At 45.4% G+C, this 19,434-nt stretch overlaps 1 protein-coding gene across 1 annotated transcript in view; it reads left to right on the top strand.

Moving 5' to 3' along the window:
- The window catches only part of Cfap52 (cilia and flagella associated protein 52), a 41,073-nt gene extending 22,530 nt beyond the window's left edge, over nucleotides 1–18,543 (top strand). Inside the window, exons 7-14 of the mRNA XM_006973500.4 lie at nucleotides 662–762; nucleotides 1,716–1,886; nucleotides 5,056–5,204; nucleotides 8,897–9,042; nucleotides 11,855–12,006; nucleotides 16,040–16,142; nucleotides 17,056–17,167; nucleotides 18,103–18,543. Of these exons, the coding sequence (XP_006973562.1) occupies nucleotides 662–762; nucleotides 1,716–1,886; nucleotides 5,056–5,204; nucleotides 8,897–9,042; nucleotides 11,855–12,006; nucleotides 16,040–16,142; nucleotides 17,056–17,167; nucleotides 18,103–18,278 (1,110 nt within the window). The 3' untranslated portion in view covers nucleotides 18,279–18,543. The remainder of the gene's footprint in view (nucleotides 1–661; nucleotides 763–1,715; nucleotides 1,887–5,055; nucleotides 5,205–8,896; nucleotides 9,043–11,854; nucleotides 12,007–16,039; nucleotides 16,143–17,055; nucleotides 17,168–18,102) is intronic.
- The last annotated feature ends 891 nt before the right edge of the window (nucleotides 18,544–19,434 follow it).

Genomic DNA, 19,434 nt, shown 5'->3' with positions numbered 1-19,434 from the left:
ACACTGTTGCATTGGGATGTAGGTTCCATCATAAACACTTGTTGGGGGTGGGAGGTACACTCAAACCATGGCAATTATGCACATTTTAAATTAGAACCTTATGGAGCATACTATGAATTGTCCATCATTCCTCTATATATTTGAAGATTGTCTGGAATCTTAAATGTATTTCCAACTGTTGGGAAGACTGTATACCATATGCCTTAGCTCAGAAAATATAGTCACTAAGAAATCTCCTGTGCTGTCTTTGGATGTCAACTTGGACCCTGCATTTATATGAGTTAAGTTCTGGTGGAAACCATGGCAACCGAAGAATTAACTTACGGAGGCCATGCTTCTGCCTCCCGCTGTAACTGAACTTGAGTGGATGGATATATGAGCATTCCCATTCAGCATGTTCAAGTGCACGGGCGATCTTCGAGAGGAAGAAGGATGGCAAAGCTTGACTGCTTCTTGCAGGACCGGGAAGGCTACCTCCTAAGACATGAACTTGTGGTTGGAATTGAATGGTCTCGGCCAACCTGGAGGCTCACCATGATCTCCACCGAACAGTGTGTACAGCTTTGATGTGGCCTCCGCCATGCTCCCTTGTGGCAGGTGATGCATTGATTTTTAACGACAAAACCCGTCGGTCCTTTCACAGCACTGTTTCTCCCCCTAGGGAGTGTCGGCTGTCAGGTGCCTGAAGATGGGTGGTTTGTTGGTCGGCTCTGGAGCTGGTGTGCTGGTCTTCTGCAAAAGCCCCAGCTACAAACCCATCAAGTGAGTTCTGGACCCATAGAGTCGGGGTAGATAGAGCCCACCAGAGCAGCAGTTCTCAGCCTGGGTGTTGCCTAAGACCAGCGGCATATCAGATATTTACATTGCGATTCATAACAGTAGCAAAAATTATAATTATGAAGTTGCAACAAGATAATTTTATGGTTGGGGGTCACCACAACATGAGGAACTGTATTAAAGGGTTGTAGCATTAAGAAGGCTGAGAACCACTGCCCTAGAGAGATGTTCATTCACTTAAATCCAACAACTAAATGGTACTAGAAGAACCATATTTGCCAAGCATTGTGGCTCACATCCTTAACCCCATCCCTCAGGAGGCAGAGGCAGGAGGATCTCTGTGAGTCCCAGGACACACTATTCTACACAGAGTTCCAAGCCATTCAAGGCTACACAGTGAGGTCCTGTTTAAAAGAGAAGCGTATGTGGTTAAAGAATTTCATCTTGCTGTTAAATGTGTAGCTGGAATCACAAGAGCTAGTGATTTCTTTCCTGTGAAAATGGTCACGTTAAACCAGACCAAAGTCATTCACTGTGACCCAGAGGCACACCACCCTCTTGATAAGTGCATAACTTGGTTGTACACTACACTGAGGCATGGTACCAGAAATATGACATCTCCCCCTAATTGTTCAGGTTATCTTTCAGAAATGGGTTGCCTGGGGCATTTGTGCTCATGAGCCTGCCCTGCCTGGTAGCCACCATTTCAGACCACGTCTCCCTGATAGACCTTCTCTGGCTGTTTTAGCCTGCACTGACAGCCCCTGCCTCCTGATCCCGGGTGTGCTCCATTGTGAATAGCTCAGGCCTTCCGAGCTGTGTCACTTCCTTGAGGGCCCGCCCCGCCCCACGTGACTAGTGTGTGTCCTCTGCACTCAGATAAGCCAATGCTTGCTGATTGAGTGGCTCTGGTTTCGCTTTTGTTCTTCTCCCCAAAGGAAAATTCAGCTGCAAGGCGGTATCACTTCTATCACACTCCGGGGAGAGGGACACCAGTTCTTTGTCGGAACAGAGGAATCACACATCTATCGGGTGAACTTCACTGATTTCAAAGAGACTCTCATTGCGACCTGCCACTTTGAAGCCGTCCAGGACATTGTCTTCCCATTGTAAGTAGAGGAAGAATGTTAGAATGCAGTGTGCAAAGGAATTTCACTGTATTCAAATACTTTCAAGATTCGTTAATAGAATTATTTTTCTGATGAAACTTTTCTAGTGTACTGAATTATTTTATTGGACCTGGAAAGATTTATTTATTTGTATTCTAAGTGTATGGGTGTTTTGGCTGCATGTATGGATGTGTATCATCACATCCATGCAATACCCACAGATGCTAGAAGAGCACATCAGATTCCCTGGAACTGGAGTTAGACTATGAGCCACCATCATGTGGCTCTCAGGAATCGAACCTGGGTTCTCTGCAAGAGCAGCCAGTGCTCTTAACTGCTGGCCATCTCTCCAGCCTTCTAATGGATGGTTTGGGGTTTTATCATGTTTTGTTTTTAATTGCCTTCACGTGCAGTTACCCTGGTTCTCCTTCCTCTAGTTTGGACATTTTGTTTTGTTTTGTTCTAAATGCCAGATTTGGGGAAAATGAGATGACCTATTGTATTGGGTAAAGGCACCTGCTGCTAAGCCTGATAAGCTGAGTTTAAATGACCCTTGGATACACACACACAATAGAGCACCAGAACCTCTCCCACAAATTGTCCTCCAACCTCCACACGTCTGCTGTGGTGCAAGCACACGTGCACACGAAAATAAATAAATAAATGTAAAATGCTAACTTCCTCGGTAAATCCATCCTGGAAAGGGCACATTCTCAGGATACCTTCTCAGTGATTTTCCAACGCTCTCTGGGGCGGAGGGGGCGGGCGGGCGGGGGGTGGGGGAATCCTGGAAGTTCCTTTTCTCAAGCTGGATTTTGTTTGTTGTTTCACATATCCAAGGCTGGCCAGAATCTTGGAGTCCTGACCCCTCGGGTCTTTGTCCCTGCATGCTGGGATCACAGGCAGGCACCACCCCCTGCAGCATCATCTGTTTTCATGTTTCATTCCAGTCATTTGTTGGTGTCTTCCTGATCTGGCGGGCTTTTTTATTTTTTAGGTGATGAACATGAGGTCTCCTGGGGTGTAATGGCTGGTTTTCCTGATAATCTCACTGAAGTCAACTCTCCATCGGTAGTTCTGGTGTTAAAAAGGAACCTGAGTCGCCATGTGGCACTACTTGCTTCTGAAGCACGTTGTTATATTTAGCAAAGTCTGTCCCATGAAGTTGGCCAGTTTTTTGCTCTGAGTTTCTTGTGTCTAGCTTGAACTGCAGACACCAACATTATTGTTCTACAGATGCAAGCCTGTTTTAGAACTCAGTCCCCGAAGCGATGAGCTGCCGCTTTGGTTCCCTGAGTCCTTCCGGTTTAGGTCTGGCAGTGATGGTGGGGAGCTGGTGATTCCCATTGAAGCGAATCTTTGTTGGAAAGTGGGTCACTTTCTTACCAGGTTCAATTTCCCCCTTTTCCAAGGAGTTTAGTAGAATCAATCTATTTCTGGTTTTAGTGCTTTTTCTAAGGATATACTAAAAGATTTTATTCTCTCTCTCTCTCTCTCTCTCTCTCTCTCTCTCTCTCTCTCTCTCTCTCTCTCTCTCTCTCTCTCTCTCTCTCGTGTGTGTGTGTGTGTGTGTGTGTGTGTGTGTGTGTGTGTGTGTGTAGGGATATGTGTGGGTGGTATATGTGTGTGTGGGTGCACCCACAGAGGCCAGAAGAGGGTCAGCTGACCCTGGAGTTAACAGAAGGCTGTAAGCTACCCAACCTGAGAGCTGGGAACCAAACTCAAGCTCTCTGGAAGAGAATCCTGTGTTCTTAACCACTGAGCCAATTCTCCAGACTCTATGAGGATATTTTTTAAAAGTATATTTTCAATTCTATGTAAATGTCAATCTATTTGGATTTTGTATGGTTTTGTTTTCTTATTTGTTTTGCACAGTTTATTTATTTGAGTGTGTGTGTGTGTGTGTGTGTATGTGTACAGTTGCATGTGTGCCATGGTGTGCATGTAGAGGTCAGAGGACAACTCTCAGGTAGGTGTTCTCTTTTGCCACCTAATTTCAACTCTGAACTCTACTCCAAGTGTGCAGATGGGAGCTACTTGGGTTTTTTGTTTGTTGTTTGTTTGTTTGTTTTTCCCTAGTAATTCTAAAGTGAGTAAGCTTTAAAACTGAAGCGACTCTAGCATTTTTTGAAACACGTTTAAGATGAAATGGAGAAATTGCTTGAGGAGCGTTTAAACCAAAGGTTAGCTCTGGTCCTCCCAGAGACTGAGGAGAAGTTTACCCTTATAAACCAGGGACTTTTTTCACCCTAATGCCACCCCCTTTCCTATCAAAGTTGGAGTCATCTGTAATCACCTGGCACTTTGGTGATTTACATCCCATGTCAAGTGGCCCTTCCCCCAGCCTGACTGACCAATTAATTACTCAGGGATCCTTTTTTTTTTAATTCATGATTTCTTGTTTTCTCAGAACTGAACAAAAAAAGGGTGCACATGTGAACTCTGCCATGTTGCCATTTTCTTCTGTATAATTGTAATAAGATTTTTCAATTTCATTGGAATTTCCTCTTTTCATAAACTATTCCATGGACATATTTATCTCAAGAAATGCTACTTGGTTAGTTGTATATAGGCCTCCAGACTAATCCAGACACATAGTTCACATACATAGATACTTGTGTGTGTGTGTGTGTGTGTGTGTGTGTGTGTGTGTGTGTGTGTGTGCATCATATCACCCAAAAGTAGTTTAAAATAAATATGACCATTCCTCCAATTTACCAAGATTCAGAAAGATTTCAAATCGACTTTTTCTTTATAAACAACTTTGTCCCAACTCTTCCAAAAGTGAAAAGATTATAAAAGATTTTCCACAGAGGATGTGAGGAATTGACTGAGTGTCTCTCTACACCAGAAACCTCTAGCCGAGCGGTGGTGGCGCACGCCTTTAATCCCAGCACTTGGGAGGCAGAGGCAGGCGGATCTCTGTGAGTTCGAGGCCAGCCTGGTCTACAAAGTGAGTTCCAGGAAAGGCACAAAACTACAGAGAAACCCTGTCTCGAAAAACCAAAAAAAAACAAACAAAAAAAAGAAAGAAACCTCTAAGTCACACCTTCAGGTCATTGGTATCCAAAGGGCATCCTGCCCCACATCCTTATGAGGCACGTTTGATACCAGAGACACCGAACACTGTGCGTCTTTGATGGCTCATCCCTCCATGGCTCTTTTGCAGTGGTACTGCTGAGCTGTTTGCTACCTGTGCCAAGAAAGACATCAGGGTGTGGCACACGGCATCCAACCGGGAGCTGCTTCGGATCACCGTGCCCAACATGACCTGCCACGGCATCGACTTCATGAGAGACGGCAGGAGCATCATCTCAGGTGACGGGATGTGCATGGCGGCACACACCTGCAAGGTGGAGGCAGGAGGGTCGGGAGTTCAAGGCTATTCTTGAGTTTTAGCGGCCAGCCTGTGCTACGTGAGATCCTGCCTCAAACCAGCAACCGAACAACAGAAAATTTGGTAGCTGCTTCCAATGGAGGCTTGGCCAGGTTCTGGCTGAAATTTCAATTCTTGTCATTTTCCATGAATGTCTGCCTGTGGATCACCAGGGACAGCCTTCTGCAGGAAGAACCATGTCTCTCAAACTATTTTACTTATTAGGGATGCTTTTTTTTTTTTTTTAAGCAGGGAGTATATTCGACACTGAACTGGATTGGAGGCATAGTGTGTATAGGATATAGGATTTTGGATTAGAACTCATTTGTATAAGAGAGAAAAATCCAACTCGAACTAAGATGTACTTCAAAGATTTTTTTTTTTTTTCCTGAGACAGGGTTTCCCTGTGTAGCCCTGGCTGTCCTGGAACTTAGTCTGTAGACCAGGCTAGCCTCAAACTCAGGGATCTATCTGCCTCTGCCTCTTAAGTGCTGGGATTAAAAGGCATGTGCCACCACAGCCGGCCCGAAGAATTCTTTTTAATTTTACAAGCATGCATACAACCCTATGTGCATGCACATAGTTTTGTTTTATTTTTGTTTGTTTGTGTTCTAAGGGGGCTCAAGTAACACACACTGGTCTTGAACTTGCTATGTAGCTGAGGATGACCTTGAGCTCCTGCTCTTCCTGACTCTACCTCATAAGTGCTGGCAAAAGGGAAAATTTTAATATCTATCTATCTATCTATCTATCTATCTATCTATCTATCTATCTATCTATCTATCTATCTATCTACCTACCTACCTATCTGTGTATGGGTGTTTTGCCTGCATGTATGTCTGTGTACCACATGCCTGCCTGGTGTCCACAGAGGCAGAAGAGGGCACTAGATCCCCTGGAACTGGAGGTACAGACATATAGCTACCTGGAATATGAACTCGGGTCCTCTGGAAGAGTATCCAGTGCTCTTAACCACTGAGCCATCTCTCTAGTCCCTAAACAGAATTTTTTTTTTTGGCATAAACACAATTTATACCAAACTGATATTTTAACATAAATGATAGATAGCATGAGTGGACCATGGTGGTGAACACCTAGTATTTTGGCACTTGAGAGGCAGAAGCAGGGGGATTAGGAGTTAAAGGACACTCTTGGCTATATGGCAAGACTTATGCTAGCCTGGGCTATAGGCTGCTCTGACTCAAGAAACTAACCCCCTCTCAAATTATAGATACCGCATTTTTCCTCCTCTAAATATTTCCATATATATCTCTAAAAATACTTTCCTGTGAAGCAATAGTTTCTTAATATCACCTTATGAGTAACCTATATCAAATTTCCCCAGCAGTCAAAAATAAACGTATTGGTTTACACCAGGGGAAAGCCAAGTGGATCTGAGGGAAGCTATTAAAACAGAGACCTAGGAGCCCATCCCCTCTTTCCAGGGCTCTGTTTCCTCCTCTCTCCCTCCCCTCTTGTCTTCTCCCCTGAGTGACTTACAAGAACTGACAGGTCCTTGGACAAGGGAATCTGAGAGTCATCCTTGCCTCCCCTGTTTCTCTTACACCTTTATCCATGTGCTCCAATGGCTCCATCTCAAAGGACAGCCATAGGTCCATCACTGGTCCCCATCCCCAGCCTGGTCCCGCCCACTGCCAGCTCGTCATGATCACCCCAGTAGCTCTTACTGCTCCTGTCTACCTCCATTCTTGCCCACCAGTCTGTTCCCCACACCGAAACCAAAGGTCTGTTTTAAAACATTAAGTTAGGTCTTGCCATTTGTTGGGCTTTTCAAGTCTCTTCCCCCACAAAATGACAAAGACCCAGCAGTCACCTGCAAGGCCCTGTAGGACCTTCTCTCCTGCCCTCCTCACCTCCTATCTCTTCTTGTGGACCTGCTCACCTCCCCTGGCATGCTCGCATGCATCTCCCCTATTCTGGAAACAACCTGGGCATACAAGTTGTACTGCTTGCTGTTGTAGCTAGTTGGCCCGGAATGTGCTTCCTCCAAACACTTCCATGGCTTGCCCCTTCATTCCCTCTTACTTCCTCACGTCTTTGCTGAAATGAGGGATCGACCTTGAGCATCCTATTTAAAAAGTTGCTAAGCTCAAGAGACAGCACAAGAGCTGGACACAGACCGGGCGAAATGTATTCCAGGTAGAGGGAATAGCCAGCGCAGAGGTCCCCTGAGGTGGAAACAGGCTGGATGTTATTTAAGGAGTAGCAAGAATGCCAGCGTGTCTGCAGCTTGTTAGTTTCAGGAGGGGTGGGGCCTCAGGAAGAGTGAAGCTGAAGAGGTAGGTGGGCGCCACCTACGAGGTAGTGTGCAGAATGAAGAGTTGGATTTGGGGGGCTGGGGAGAAGACCCGTGGGTAAGAGTGCATACTGGCCTCGCAGAGTTCAGTGTCCAGAAAGCCACACCAGACAGCTAGCTCACAACCACTTATTAATTCAGGTCCTGGGGGTCCAATGCTCTCTTCTGCCCTCCTTGGGCACCTGCACTGACATGTACACATTCCCACAAGCATATACACATCCTTTATTCAAAAGCTGGGTTTTCATTCTGGGACAGTGGGGTAAAATTTTGGGGCAGTCTTGATCGGGAAGGGGACTCGGTTTTCAAAAGTGCATCCCAACTCTTAATAGGTGACTAATTGTAAGCAGGAGGGCAGGGGTGGAGCTATTGAGAAGGCTCAGGAGAGAGGAGCTGCAGAGGCTTGAATGGGGTTGGTGCCGGCAGGGGGTGGGGAGGGAGGTCAGAGGCCAGATGCTTGTAATGGTGGAGCTGAGGGGACTTCCGGATGGGTTGACTGTTGAGTTGTCTGCTTGGAACAGAAAGGGCTCAAGACTCAATGGTGACTCTGAGGTTCTTGGCTTGAGGAACTTGGCGGTGGTGATGGCTTTTTTTGAGGAGGCAAGATGGTGACAACCAGGGAAGGGGTATCAGACTTAAAGGTGGGGGGAAGTGGAACACTCCAGGCTACAGGGTGAAACCCTGTCTTAAATAACAATAAAAATGGGTGGATGAGAAGGAAGAGGGTATTTGGAATTGTGAACGGATGCATCCTGGGTGTGGTAACAATTACTTGGGTGATGGGCGGTGGTGGCACACGCCTCTAATCCCAGCACTCAGGAGGAAGAGGCAGGAGGATCTCTGTGAGTTCAAGGCCAGCTTGGTCTACAGAGTGAGTTCCGGGACAGCCAGGGCTACAAAGAGAAACCCTGTCTGGAAAAAAAAAACAAAACAAAAAATCCCCTAAATATTAATAATGGCAATTATTATTATTATTATTAATAATAATAATAATAATAATAATAATAATAATAAACAATTACATGGATGAGGGTGGAGGTCTACAGCTCACAGTGAAGTGAAAACAGGCCTCCTTCACCTGCCATGCGATCCACCTATAGGCAGGTGCATCCCGGACAAACTTCTTCCTCCCCTTTCCAGATGTGACCAGTCTGGGAGGTGGGGGAGAAGGGCACAAGGGTACTGGTAGTTGCTGGGGCTAGCCTCTTCTTCCACTCCTACCATTTCTTCCAGTTTTCACTCTCATTAGTGATTCTGGAATCACCAGAGAAAGGTGGTGAATATACTGACCATGTGTCTTCTGTCTCCTTGTGCCAGCATGGGATGATGGGAAGATCCGAGCCTTTGCTCCAGAGACAGGCCGGCTGATATACGCCATCAACAGTGCTCACAGGATTGGAGTGACCGCCATTGCTACCACCAGTGACTGTAAACGGATCATCAGTGGTGGAGGAGAAGGGGAGGTACAGTTCTACAATGACGTTTAAAAAAAGTCTTTACTTTAGAGCAACTAATAACAGGGTATCCATTTTTCATTTTTATTTTCTTTTTTTAGTTTTAAATTTTATTTTATTTTTTATGTGTATGGGTGTTTGCATGCATGTATGCCATGTGTGTGCAGTGCCCCCAGAGGCCAGACAAAGGCATAGGATCCCCTGGGACTGGAGTCACAGACAATTGTTAGCTGCTGTTCCAACCATGGGAATCAAGCCCAGGTCCCCTGGAAGAGCAGTCAGTGCTCTTAACTGCTGAGCCATTTTGTCAACCCTTGCATTTCTTTTTTTCTTTTTTCTTTTTGGTTTTTCAAGACAGGGTTTCTCAGTGTAGTTTTGGTGCCTGTTCTGAATCTCGCTCTGTAGACCAGGCTGGCCTCGCTTGAACTCACAGAGATCCTCCTGGCTCTGCCTCCCGAGTGCTGGGATTAAGGGTGTGCGCCACCGCCACACGGCACTCTTTTTTAAATATGTATCTGTATTAGAATTCAGGAAGGGCCTATTCAAGATTTTGATGAGATCGTAAAATACAATAAATTCAAGTTCTAATGCTTTAAACAGACATTAAATCTGCCTGTTTACAGAAAGGATGTTTAAGGTACAGATGTGAAAACAGCCTGTTTAGAACCAAGCTGTGAATCCGTTTGACTGTGTTAATGTGTTTCCAGTTTGACTCAGTCTTTTCCTCCAAGAACCATAGCTGAGTCAATTGTCTTTCTTGTTTCTTAAAGCAGGTGATAAAGAATCAATTCTTTAACAGAGACAATTTTTTTTTGCTGTATTATTTTTATTAATTTTAACTTTTAGACAAGACTTCACTATGTAGCCTGGAACTTGCAATGTAAACCAGAACAGTCTCGAACTCACAGAGATCCACCTGACTCTGCCTCCTAAATGCTGGATTTAAAGGTGTGTGGCACCATGCCAGCCTTGGCTATCATTTTAATGTTGCTACATTCAACTTTTTCTTTGAGCCATTTTGAAGATCCTAAAAACATTTCACTCACAGGTTTTACTTGTGGTCTTATTTTCTCTATGCCTGTTTTTGTTTTCTTGAATCCCAAAGCCTTGCTTTTGTCTACATGGGGTGGGGAAGGGGCACCCTCCTTTCTCTTCTCAGCTATCATAGGCAGAGCTTTTCAGAGTGGAGAAAAGACCCAGCTTCTTGGGGAAACCCTTGGTAGAATCTAGGCAACTGAGGTGAATGGCTGGGCTGAAATGTCTCTCTGCCTCTTCCAGCATGTGATGCATGCTGTACCCTCTCTGCACTTTGGAGTCCTGGAGTATATAGTGAAAATAGCAATACTCTTATGGAAAAAAAAAAATTCCTCTCTTCAAAATGTGTGTATGCATGTGCCATGAGGACCCTCTCCACCTGACCAGCCACATCCACCCCTAGCCCATGTCTCTCCCCTGCTCTGGGCCTTTGGAAGCCTGCTACTCACTGGCTTTGGTCCAGTCCCTTAACACTTCCACCATACTCTTGTCGACATCTCCACATGCTCACTCGCTCCCTCCCTCATACTTCAGGAGCATTTGTCTTGCTGATGCCCAAACCTGTCTAGACCACGTGAATTCTAGGCATCTGAGCTCACTTTGGGAGGAAGAAATCACACTTCACACTTGCACTGTGTTTGGTCTGCTTGCTAGACTTTCCAAGTCCCTCCCTCAACGCCCCCACCCCCAGCCGCCATTCAGCCATTGTAGATCCCTCTCATATAGTTTCCACAGACTTTTAATTTTTTTAATTTTAAAATAATTTTTTTTCTCCATTTTTTTGAGACAGGATTCCTCTGTGTAGCCCTGGCTGTCCTGAAACTCTCTCTGTAGACCTGGCTGGCCTCAAACTTAGACACCTGCCTGCCTCTGCCTCCTGAGTTCAGGGATTAAAGGCCTGCCCCACCATGCCCAGCCTCTGTACTGATTTTCTAAAATTTTTTCATTTTTAAGATTAATATAATTACATCATTCTCCCCCCCCCCCCCTTTCTTCCCTCAAAACTCTCCCAGATCTGCCTCCTTATTCTTTTTCAAATTCCTGGCTTCTCTTTTCACTAATTGTTGCTATATGTGTATATGTATATGTATATACATACATATTCCTAAATTTTAAAACTCTGTGTGGAGGCAATTGTATTACTTATGAATTTCATTTCAGGAGAATAAACAGGCATTGGAAAATATCTGCCATAGAAAATGGATATTGGGTTCCAGTGCAGTGTGGCCCACACCTACCAACACCCAGGAGTTCACCCCAAGTCCAAGGGGTGTAGGCTATAAGGAGTAGTGAGACTCTTTCCTAATATATGAGACAATGGCTATTGGAGTCTCTGAGGCTGAATAACATTGGTTTCCAATGATTAAAGCTGAAGAGCTGATGTGAAAGTTTAAATATGGCTTTGGGTAGCCGGAGCTGTCCTGACGGCATGAGAAATTTGAGAGCAATGCTCAGCAGAAGTGAGGAGACAGGTTCTTTCTCCGGGCTTAGCAGAAAGCCCTTGCAATATTGATTCTTATAGTGGGAGCCTGATCATTTTCTCAGTCTGGAAGTAGAAGCAGGTCTGAAATGGGTACCAGCACCATCCACACTTGTCGGGATGATGGCCACATCTTGTACACGTCCCTGCCCTGAGGCGTTGCATTCCCACCCTGCCTGCCTGCCTGAGAAGGAAGCAGGGGATGAAACAGTCACACCCAGCAGAGATGGAAACACTCCTGAGTCTTTCTTGCTCCCTTCCCAAGTCCCAGGTCTGTGTGGCTAGCCTGTGCTTTGGGGCCCGCAGGTAAGGGTGTGGCAGGTAGGCTGCCAGACCCAGAAGCTGGAGGAGGCCCTAAAGGAGCACAAGTCTTCCGTGTCCTGCATTAGGGTGAAGAAGAACAATGAGGAGTGTGTCACTGCCAGCACCGATGGGACATGCATCATTTGGGACCTCGTGTAGGTACCTGGGATGGACAGGGAGGCTCACACAGCACTTGCAAGACCCAAACATGCCAGTGTCCTGCCGAACACAGCAAAGATCCTAAAGGGGGTGTGTGTTAGCTTCCTTACCCATCGTTGTGACAAAGTATTTAACAAAAGCTACTCAAGGAGTTGTAAAGTAAAGGGTTTATTTTGGCTCATGGTTTGAGAATACAGTCCTTTATGGTGGGGAGGCATGACACCAGGGTGCGAGGTGGCTGGTCATATCGTGTCTGAAGTGCATGTGGTGGTTGGCTTGCCTTTTCTCTTAGAGATTTTTTTTTTGAGGGGGGGGGGTGGGACGACTGTATTTTTATTTTATGTGTGTGGGTGTTTTGGCTGCATGTAGGTCTATGTACCACATGCATGCCTGGTGCCTGTAGAGACCAGAAGAGGGCATCAGATCCCCTGCAGTTGGAGTTACAGACAGTTGTGAACCACCATGTGGGTGCTAGGAATTGAACCCTGGTCCCCTGGTTCTCTAGCAGAGCAGCCAATGTTCTCAACCATAGCTCTAGTTCCTAGCCCTCTTTTTTATATAGTTCAGGATCCCAGCTAATTGAATAGTGCATCCAGGGTGGTCCTTCCTACTCAGTTGACCCTCTCTGGAAACATTCTCACAGACATGCCCAAATGTGTAATCTCCTAGGTGATTCTAAATCCAATCAATGATCAAGATTAACCATCACTAGTAAAAGATTCTTAGAAGGCCTTGGACTCCCTGGCTGTCCAAGGGTTATAGGTGCCAGTGGGGAATATATGGTCTCCAGAAAGAACTAAATACCAGAAGTTTCTGTGCAGACAGGGAAGTAGTTCCAGATATATGCATTGAAGCATGATTTAATGTGAACCCATTCAACCTAAATGTTGCACATTAACAAGGCAAGTTACATGGTAGGCAGTTCTCCATGTTATCTTCTAGGTCATGAGCCTGCCCTGGGAGGGAGAGGCATCCCCTCAGTTGGCAACGTTCCCAGAGACTGCTTACATTATGAGTAAATCACAAACCCAGAGACGATGGCAACGCCAAACTATGTAGGCCAGAACCTGTGAACTTCATCACAGGAGCATTCAGAGGATTTGCAAAGATGATTTTTTTTTTTTTTTGGGCTGTTGGCATTTTTGCTGTTTTTATTTTGGAACCAACCCTTCAGCCCTCCCTCGTCCCCACCCCAGTCCTCCTTCAACCCACCACACTTTTATCACTCCTGAGATTCACAGCCTTTGCACAGATTGTCTAAAGAGGCTGAAATAAGTACAGAGGGACAAAAGAGGGTCAAAGACTATGTCCCTCCTTTTTTGAGATGGGGTACCATTGTGATGTCCCGGCTGGTCTTGAATTCTTGGGCTCAAGAGATCCTTCCGAGTCAGCCTCTCAAGTGGCTGTGGGTAAAGGTGTGTGTCACCAGGCCCAGCTGAAATGTTCCCGTCTAGAGAGGGGAGTGAGGACAGAAGACAAAGCAGAACACTTTAAAATAATATACTAAAATCTAAAAGTAGGGTGGTGGATACCGTCTAGCTGGTGGCCCCAGTTTCAAATCCCCAGAACCCATGTAAAAGCCAGGCATGGTGGTACACGCCTGTAATCTCAGCACTTGGGAGGTAGAGACAGAGGGTCCCGAGGGCTTGCTCTAGCTGAGCCAGTGAGCCCTAGGGTCAGTGAGAGCCTGCCTCAAAAAAGCAGAATGTGGAGAGTGACTGAGGAAGACAACCAATGTCAACTTCTGGCTCCTACATGCACATATGCACACCTGCATACACACCTACACCTACACACACAGACACACAGACACACGAGCAAAGCTAAACAAAACAAAACAAAATCCCAAAGCACAGCAAACCCTGTTTTCTAGATGGGCCTGACTCTCAACTTAGATCTCCAGTCACTGGGAGATCTTGTTTGCATGTAGTTTTTCTTTTTCTTTTTTTCTTTTCTTTTTTGAGACAGGAAAGTCTATGCAACTCTGGCTGTCCTGGAATCCATTTTTTAAACCAGGCTGGCCTCTGCCTCCCAAGTGCTGAGATTAAAGGCGCGCACCACTGTGCCCAACTCTGTATCTAGCTTTCCACTGAATAGACTTAGGTAGCACCTGTGTCTTGCATGTCTAGTTAGTTCCCATGCGGGGTTGCTGGTCCCAGGCCTAGACCCACAGACACACGACCCTCCCATTGGGAAAATGGGTGTCGAGAAAGGGTAGCTGAGTTTATTTCAGCGGCTGGTTTGTGACTGCCTCAAATCTTTAACACCTTCCTTTTGTGTGGCAGGAATATTTAATTTGTGCCAAAAATCTTTAAAAATCCCCAGCTCGAACGCTGTGTTTGAAAACTTCCATTATGAGAAGAAACTGCAGGAGGTGCCTTTTCAGCCAGGAGCTGGGTCTGTGAAACAGCGGCTAGCATACCGACGCTGGAAGAGGCAATACAGCCGTGCTTCTTGTACAGGCTTAGCACCCCAAATCCTCTAGAACCCCAAACTTTTATTTTTTTGCATAATGTTAGTACTGACCAAAGTTTCAGATTTTAGAGCATTTTAGATTTCTATTTTTTCCAGATTAGGGATGTTTAGCTGGAAAGTCTATGCATATTCCTGAATTCACCAAAGTCTGAAATATCCCAAGCTTGTCTATGGTGTCTAAGGCAGGGGTTCTTTTTTTTTTTTTTAATATTTTTTTAATTTTATTTTTATGTGCATTTGTGGTTTTGCCATAGGTGTCAGGGTCCCCTGAAACTGGAGTTACAGACAGGTGTGAGCTTCCATGTGCTGGGAATTTGAACTCGGGTCCTCTGGAAGAAGAGTCAGTGCTCTTAACCCCTGAGCCATCTCTCCAGCCCTAAGGCAGGGGTTCTAAATTTGTATGCACATAACTATCAGTGGGAAGGCTGGTTTCAAACACAGATCTCTGGGCCTCCATTGCAAACTTCCGACTTCAGAACCTTTGGGGTGAGCACAATAATGTCCATTAAAACAGTCTTTTCCCCACACTTTGCCACTCAGTTTTCAGGGAGTGCCACTTGGCTCCAATGGTGGCCTAGAGAATCAAGATTATTAGGAGAGGTGGTAGGTTGGCTCTGAATTCAACATCTTCTACTTCTTTCTCCCTGGAACTCAGAGTTTCTCTAGTTTCACGCTCTGTCTCTAGAAAGGGGTACCACCATTTGCCCATGTCTTCTCACCCTTGCTGACAGAGGTGGTGGGAGGAGATGTAAGAACAGAGCAGAGTGATGGTTTTTTAGCAGTGCCCTTGACCCCAAGGAAAAGTCACGACACATGACAGAATCCACTAACAAGAGTTTTATCAAGACAAAGAGAAAGGGATAGGTGTGATCAGGCCTGTGGATGGACATGTGCGAGAAAGGGTGGGGGAACATGGGGCCTGTCTTATAAAGGCCAGGACGCACCTGCGCACACAGGCCCACTCTGCTATTCCATGCGTGCGCATAGATCACGTGGTCACATCCGTGTGCTATGTGATCACATAACCACGGGGCATGGGTCACGTAGGATGTATGACCGGGACATAACTAGGCATGGATGACTTAAGTGTCCCACTGGGCATGCACGACCGTGGGGGTGTGGTTGGAATTCCTATCATAGAGTAGCCAGGAGTCTATTTTAAAATTAAAACAAAAAAAACCAAACATTAAAAAAAAATTATGTGCGTGTACATGTGAAGCCAAAAGAGGGCATCAGATTTCCTGGAGCTAGATTTATAGGCAGTTGTGAGTGGCTTGATGCCAGTTCTAGGAGTCAAACTCAGGTCCTCTCCAAGAGGACACGCGAATGCTCTTAAAAACTGAACCACCTCTCTAGTTCCCCAGATGTCTGTTTTGACAAAAACAAAAAGAAAACAAAAACCCCAAGCACTGTTGTATGACCAGCATGAGAAGTTTGAGAAAAACCAACCTCATCCAAGCTTGCCCAACTGTACACTGCTGCATAATAAATATGTTTTCTAGGGGAGGGAGGGAGGGAAAGTTGAGATGCAGAGTGTTTGAATCTACTTTTCAGGCGACTTAGGAGGAATCAGATGATCCTGTCCAACACCCTATTCCAGTGTGTGTGTTATCACCCCGAGGAATTCCAGATCATCACCAGTGGCACAGACAGGAAGGTAAGCACAGATGGCCCTCCACAGCCCAGAGTTTCATGTCTGCAGATTCAATCAACTGTGAATGCCTGCACAACCCAGAGTTTCATGTCTGCAGATTCAATCAACTGTGAATGCCTGCCCATGCTTGAAGTCGGGGTGAGGGGTGGATTGCGTCTTCACTGAACAATTGATTAAAGTGTATAGATAGAGGATGTGCATAGGTTAGATGTAAACAGTGTGCCATTTTAGATAGGGGCTAGAGCATGTATGCATTTTGACCCCCATGGGTGATACTATGGCCCTACATTGACAGACCAGTCAGAGGAACGTCTCCCCTTCTTAACACCTGTCTCTCCCAACTTGGTTTCCCATTTCTAGGCAGGGATCAAGGTTAGGTGTTCAGTTTCTTTAAATGCCACCCTATGGAATATGATGTTGCTTTGGGCCAGAAAGACAAGTTAGGGTCTGGTGGTGGATAAAGATGAGGTGAAGATGAAGGTCCAGTCAGACTAGTGCAACACCCCGTCCCCCAAACCCTGCCAGAAAGAACTCTCCCTCCCACCAGGCTTGCAGCTTGGCTCTCCTCCTCAGAGCGCAGAAGCAGATTCCCCCAGTGGCTCTTCTCGCTTTTATTTTACATGCTGCAGCAGACTCAATCTGCTTCGCCTTATCAAAAAATCTCTTTCTGTCACAATCCAGGTTTATCGCATATCAACATCTCTTTAAATAGCATGCAAATTTCAAAACCAATACTAAAAATAATAAAATGGTTCCTCCACCCCCTCGCCACGGCCTATTTATAATTCCAACTGATCCCCCTCCCATGGTGTATTTTTGCTAGCTTCTATATAAAGTGGAAAGATCTTTTGTTAGCATGTGTGTGGATGATTCCACTGCACGGACTCCTGTCTAATGCCTTTCTCCTGCATTCCAGATTGCTTACTGGGAAGTATTTGATGGGTCAGTAATCAGAGAGTTGGAAGGTTCCTTGTCGGGGTCAATCAATGGTATGGACATCACTCAGGAAGGGGGACACTTTGTCACAGGTTAGTCCCAGTCCCAGGTAAGATAAGAAAAACCACCAGGGGTTCTGATTTTGAAGGACAAGGAACTCTTGGGTGGGAGGCAATTAGAAGAGCTAGTAGAGGGTCTCAAGGACACCTTGGTTAACATTCAGCCCAGAACAACCCACCACCACAGCTGGAAAAGTCCCAAGGTCACACAGGGCAAAGAGAGAAGCCAAGCTTGACATCACAAGGTTTGTTCTTTGGGGTAGAAATGAGCCTTCAAATGTCTTCTAGTTGCTTTTTGTTTTGAGATAGGGTCTTGCTATATGTAGCTCCCGCTGGCCAAGAATTTGTGATCCTCCTGCCTCGAACTCCTGAGTGCTAGGATACTAGGTAGGCCACCCTTCCCAGCTCCTCTGCTATCTTTTTTACTTAACTATGAAGCACCAGTTTTGTTGTTGTTGTGGAAGAACGTGACATCTTGACTCCTTCCCATGAATGAACTAGTCAACGTTTTCTGGGGGGCATCTACTACGGGTCACAGCCACTAGACCAGCATTAACAATTTCCTGCCAGGCTTTTTGATTCTTCAGGACATTAATAAGTGCTTCAAAATAAGTCAAAGTTCCAAAAACACACTGACTTAAAAAAGAGATATCAAACTATACACAGTGGGATGCCAATCACATACACAGATGTGTGCATACACCTCTACATTGGCGGAGAAGAGCGAAAGGGGGAAAATTAGGGTGTGTTTTGTGGTTAATTCTGGGTGGTATTTTCCTTTCCACTCTACATTTACTAAAACATACATAGATTTTTTTTTTTTTTAGATCAAGAAAAAGTTTTATATAATATGGATTTTTCTTTCTTCAAGTTGGCACATGGGGGGATGTGTTGAAAATGAAGCAGTCATGTGAGGTCAGGGCTGTTTCACTGTTCTGTGTCAGTCATGTCATGTAATCATCTTTCAGGTGGACATGACCATCTGGTCAAAGTTTGGGATTACAATGAAGGAGAAGTGACTCACGTTGGGGTGGGACACAGTGGCAACATCATGGGCATCCGGATAAGTCCAGGAAACCGGTACATCGTCAGCGTGAGTGCGGACGGAGCCATCTTGAGATGGAAGTACCCATTTGCTTCGTGAAGCATGCGGGATCTCTCCAGCCTCCACCCTGTACTGAGCACAGCCCTGCCCGAGACCAAGTATGGAGAACTCCAGCACCAGTCTTGATTTCTCACATCTATTTTTGTTCTGTAGTCAAAATACTTTATCTTGAAGTTTCTCCTTTCCTCTATACAATACATTTTACAATCTTAAATTGTATGTTGAAACTGAACTATGTTATAGAAAAAATTTGTCCAGAATATAATTTTTTTGAGTTTTTATTAATAAATTTAAAGGTGCTGTCTTCTGGCTGTGACCTTTTTCCTATGTCTCCCCAAATCCACAGGCATTGCTCCTGATCTGTCCCCAGAGAGAAATGCTATTTTCTTATAAAAATAAGATGAAGTGAGTTTACCTATGTGTGTGTGGTTATGGGGATGGGACTAGGGCCTCACGCATGGCTAGGTAAGTGCTGTTCCGCTGGGCTATCTCCCTAGCTCAAACTTACCTTTTTAATTACCAGATCTTTGGGCAGGTATACAGCTGTGTCCACACACCCCACAGAAACAACATAAAGGGGAATGATTTATTCTGACTCAGTGTTTCACAGGGTTTGATCCACGCCGGCTTTGTCCCAGGCCCTTGAGCAGAACCTTATGGTGAAGCTTACAGGTGCCCATCATGGCAGGCAGGAAGAAGAGAGGATGCCAGGGCAGGGGGCTTGCTCCTCACCCCCTTTATTCACTCCAGGTCCCTGGTCCATATGATAGTACCACTCATATGTAGAGTGAGTCTTTACCATATGATAGTACCACTCATATGTAGAGTGAGTCTTTACCATATGATAGTACCACTCATATGTAGAGTGAGTCTTTACCATATGATAGTACCACTCATATGTAGAGTGAGTCTTTACCAACTTAATCCTCTCAAGAACCACCCTTACAGTCTCACCTATAGGTACCCTTCAATCTCCAAGGTGATCTTTAAAAATTATATTTACTTATTTACTTATTGTGTGTGTGTGCCCATGCTACAGCATATATAGAGAGGCCAGAGGACAATCTGGGTGGTCAGTTCTTTCTTTCCATCATGTGGTTCACAGAGCTCAAGCTCAGGTCCTCAGGCTTGGTAGCAAGCACCTTTACCTGCTGTAGCATCCCAAAGGCTCTCCTACGTGATTTCTTAATGGTCA

Source organism: Peromyscus maniculatus, chromosome 8, assembly GCF_049852395.1.
Source record: "Peromyscus maniculatus bairdii isolate BWxNUB_F1_BW_parent chromosome 8, HU_Pman_BW_mat_3.1, whole genome shotgun sequence".
Lineage (NCBI taxonomy): Eukaryota > Metazoa > Chordata > Mammalia > Rodentia > Cricetidae > Peromyscus > Peromyscus maniculatus.
Note: the sequence above shows the minus strand (reverse complement) of the source record. Positions and strands in the feature narration are given on the sequence as shown.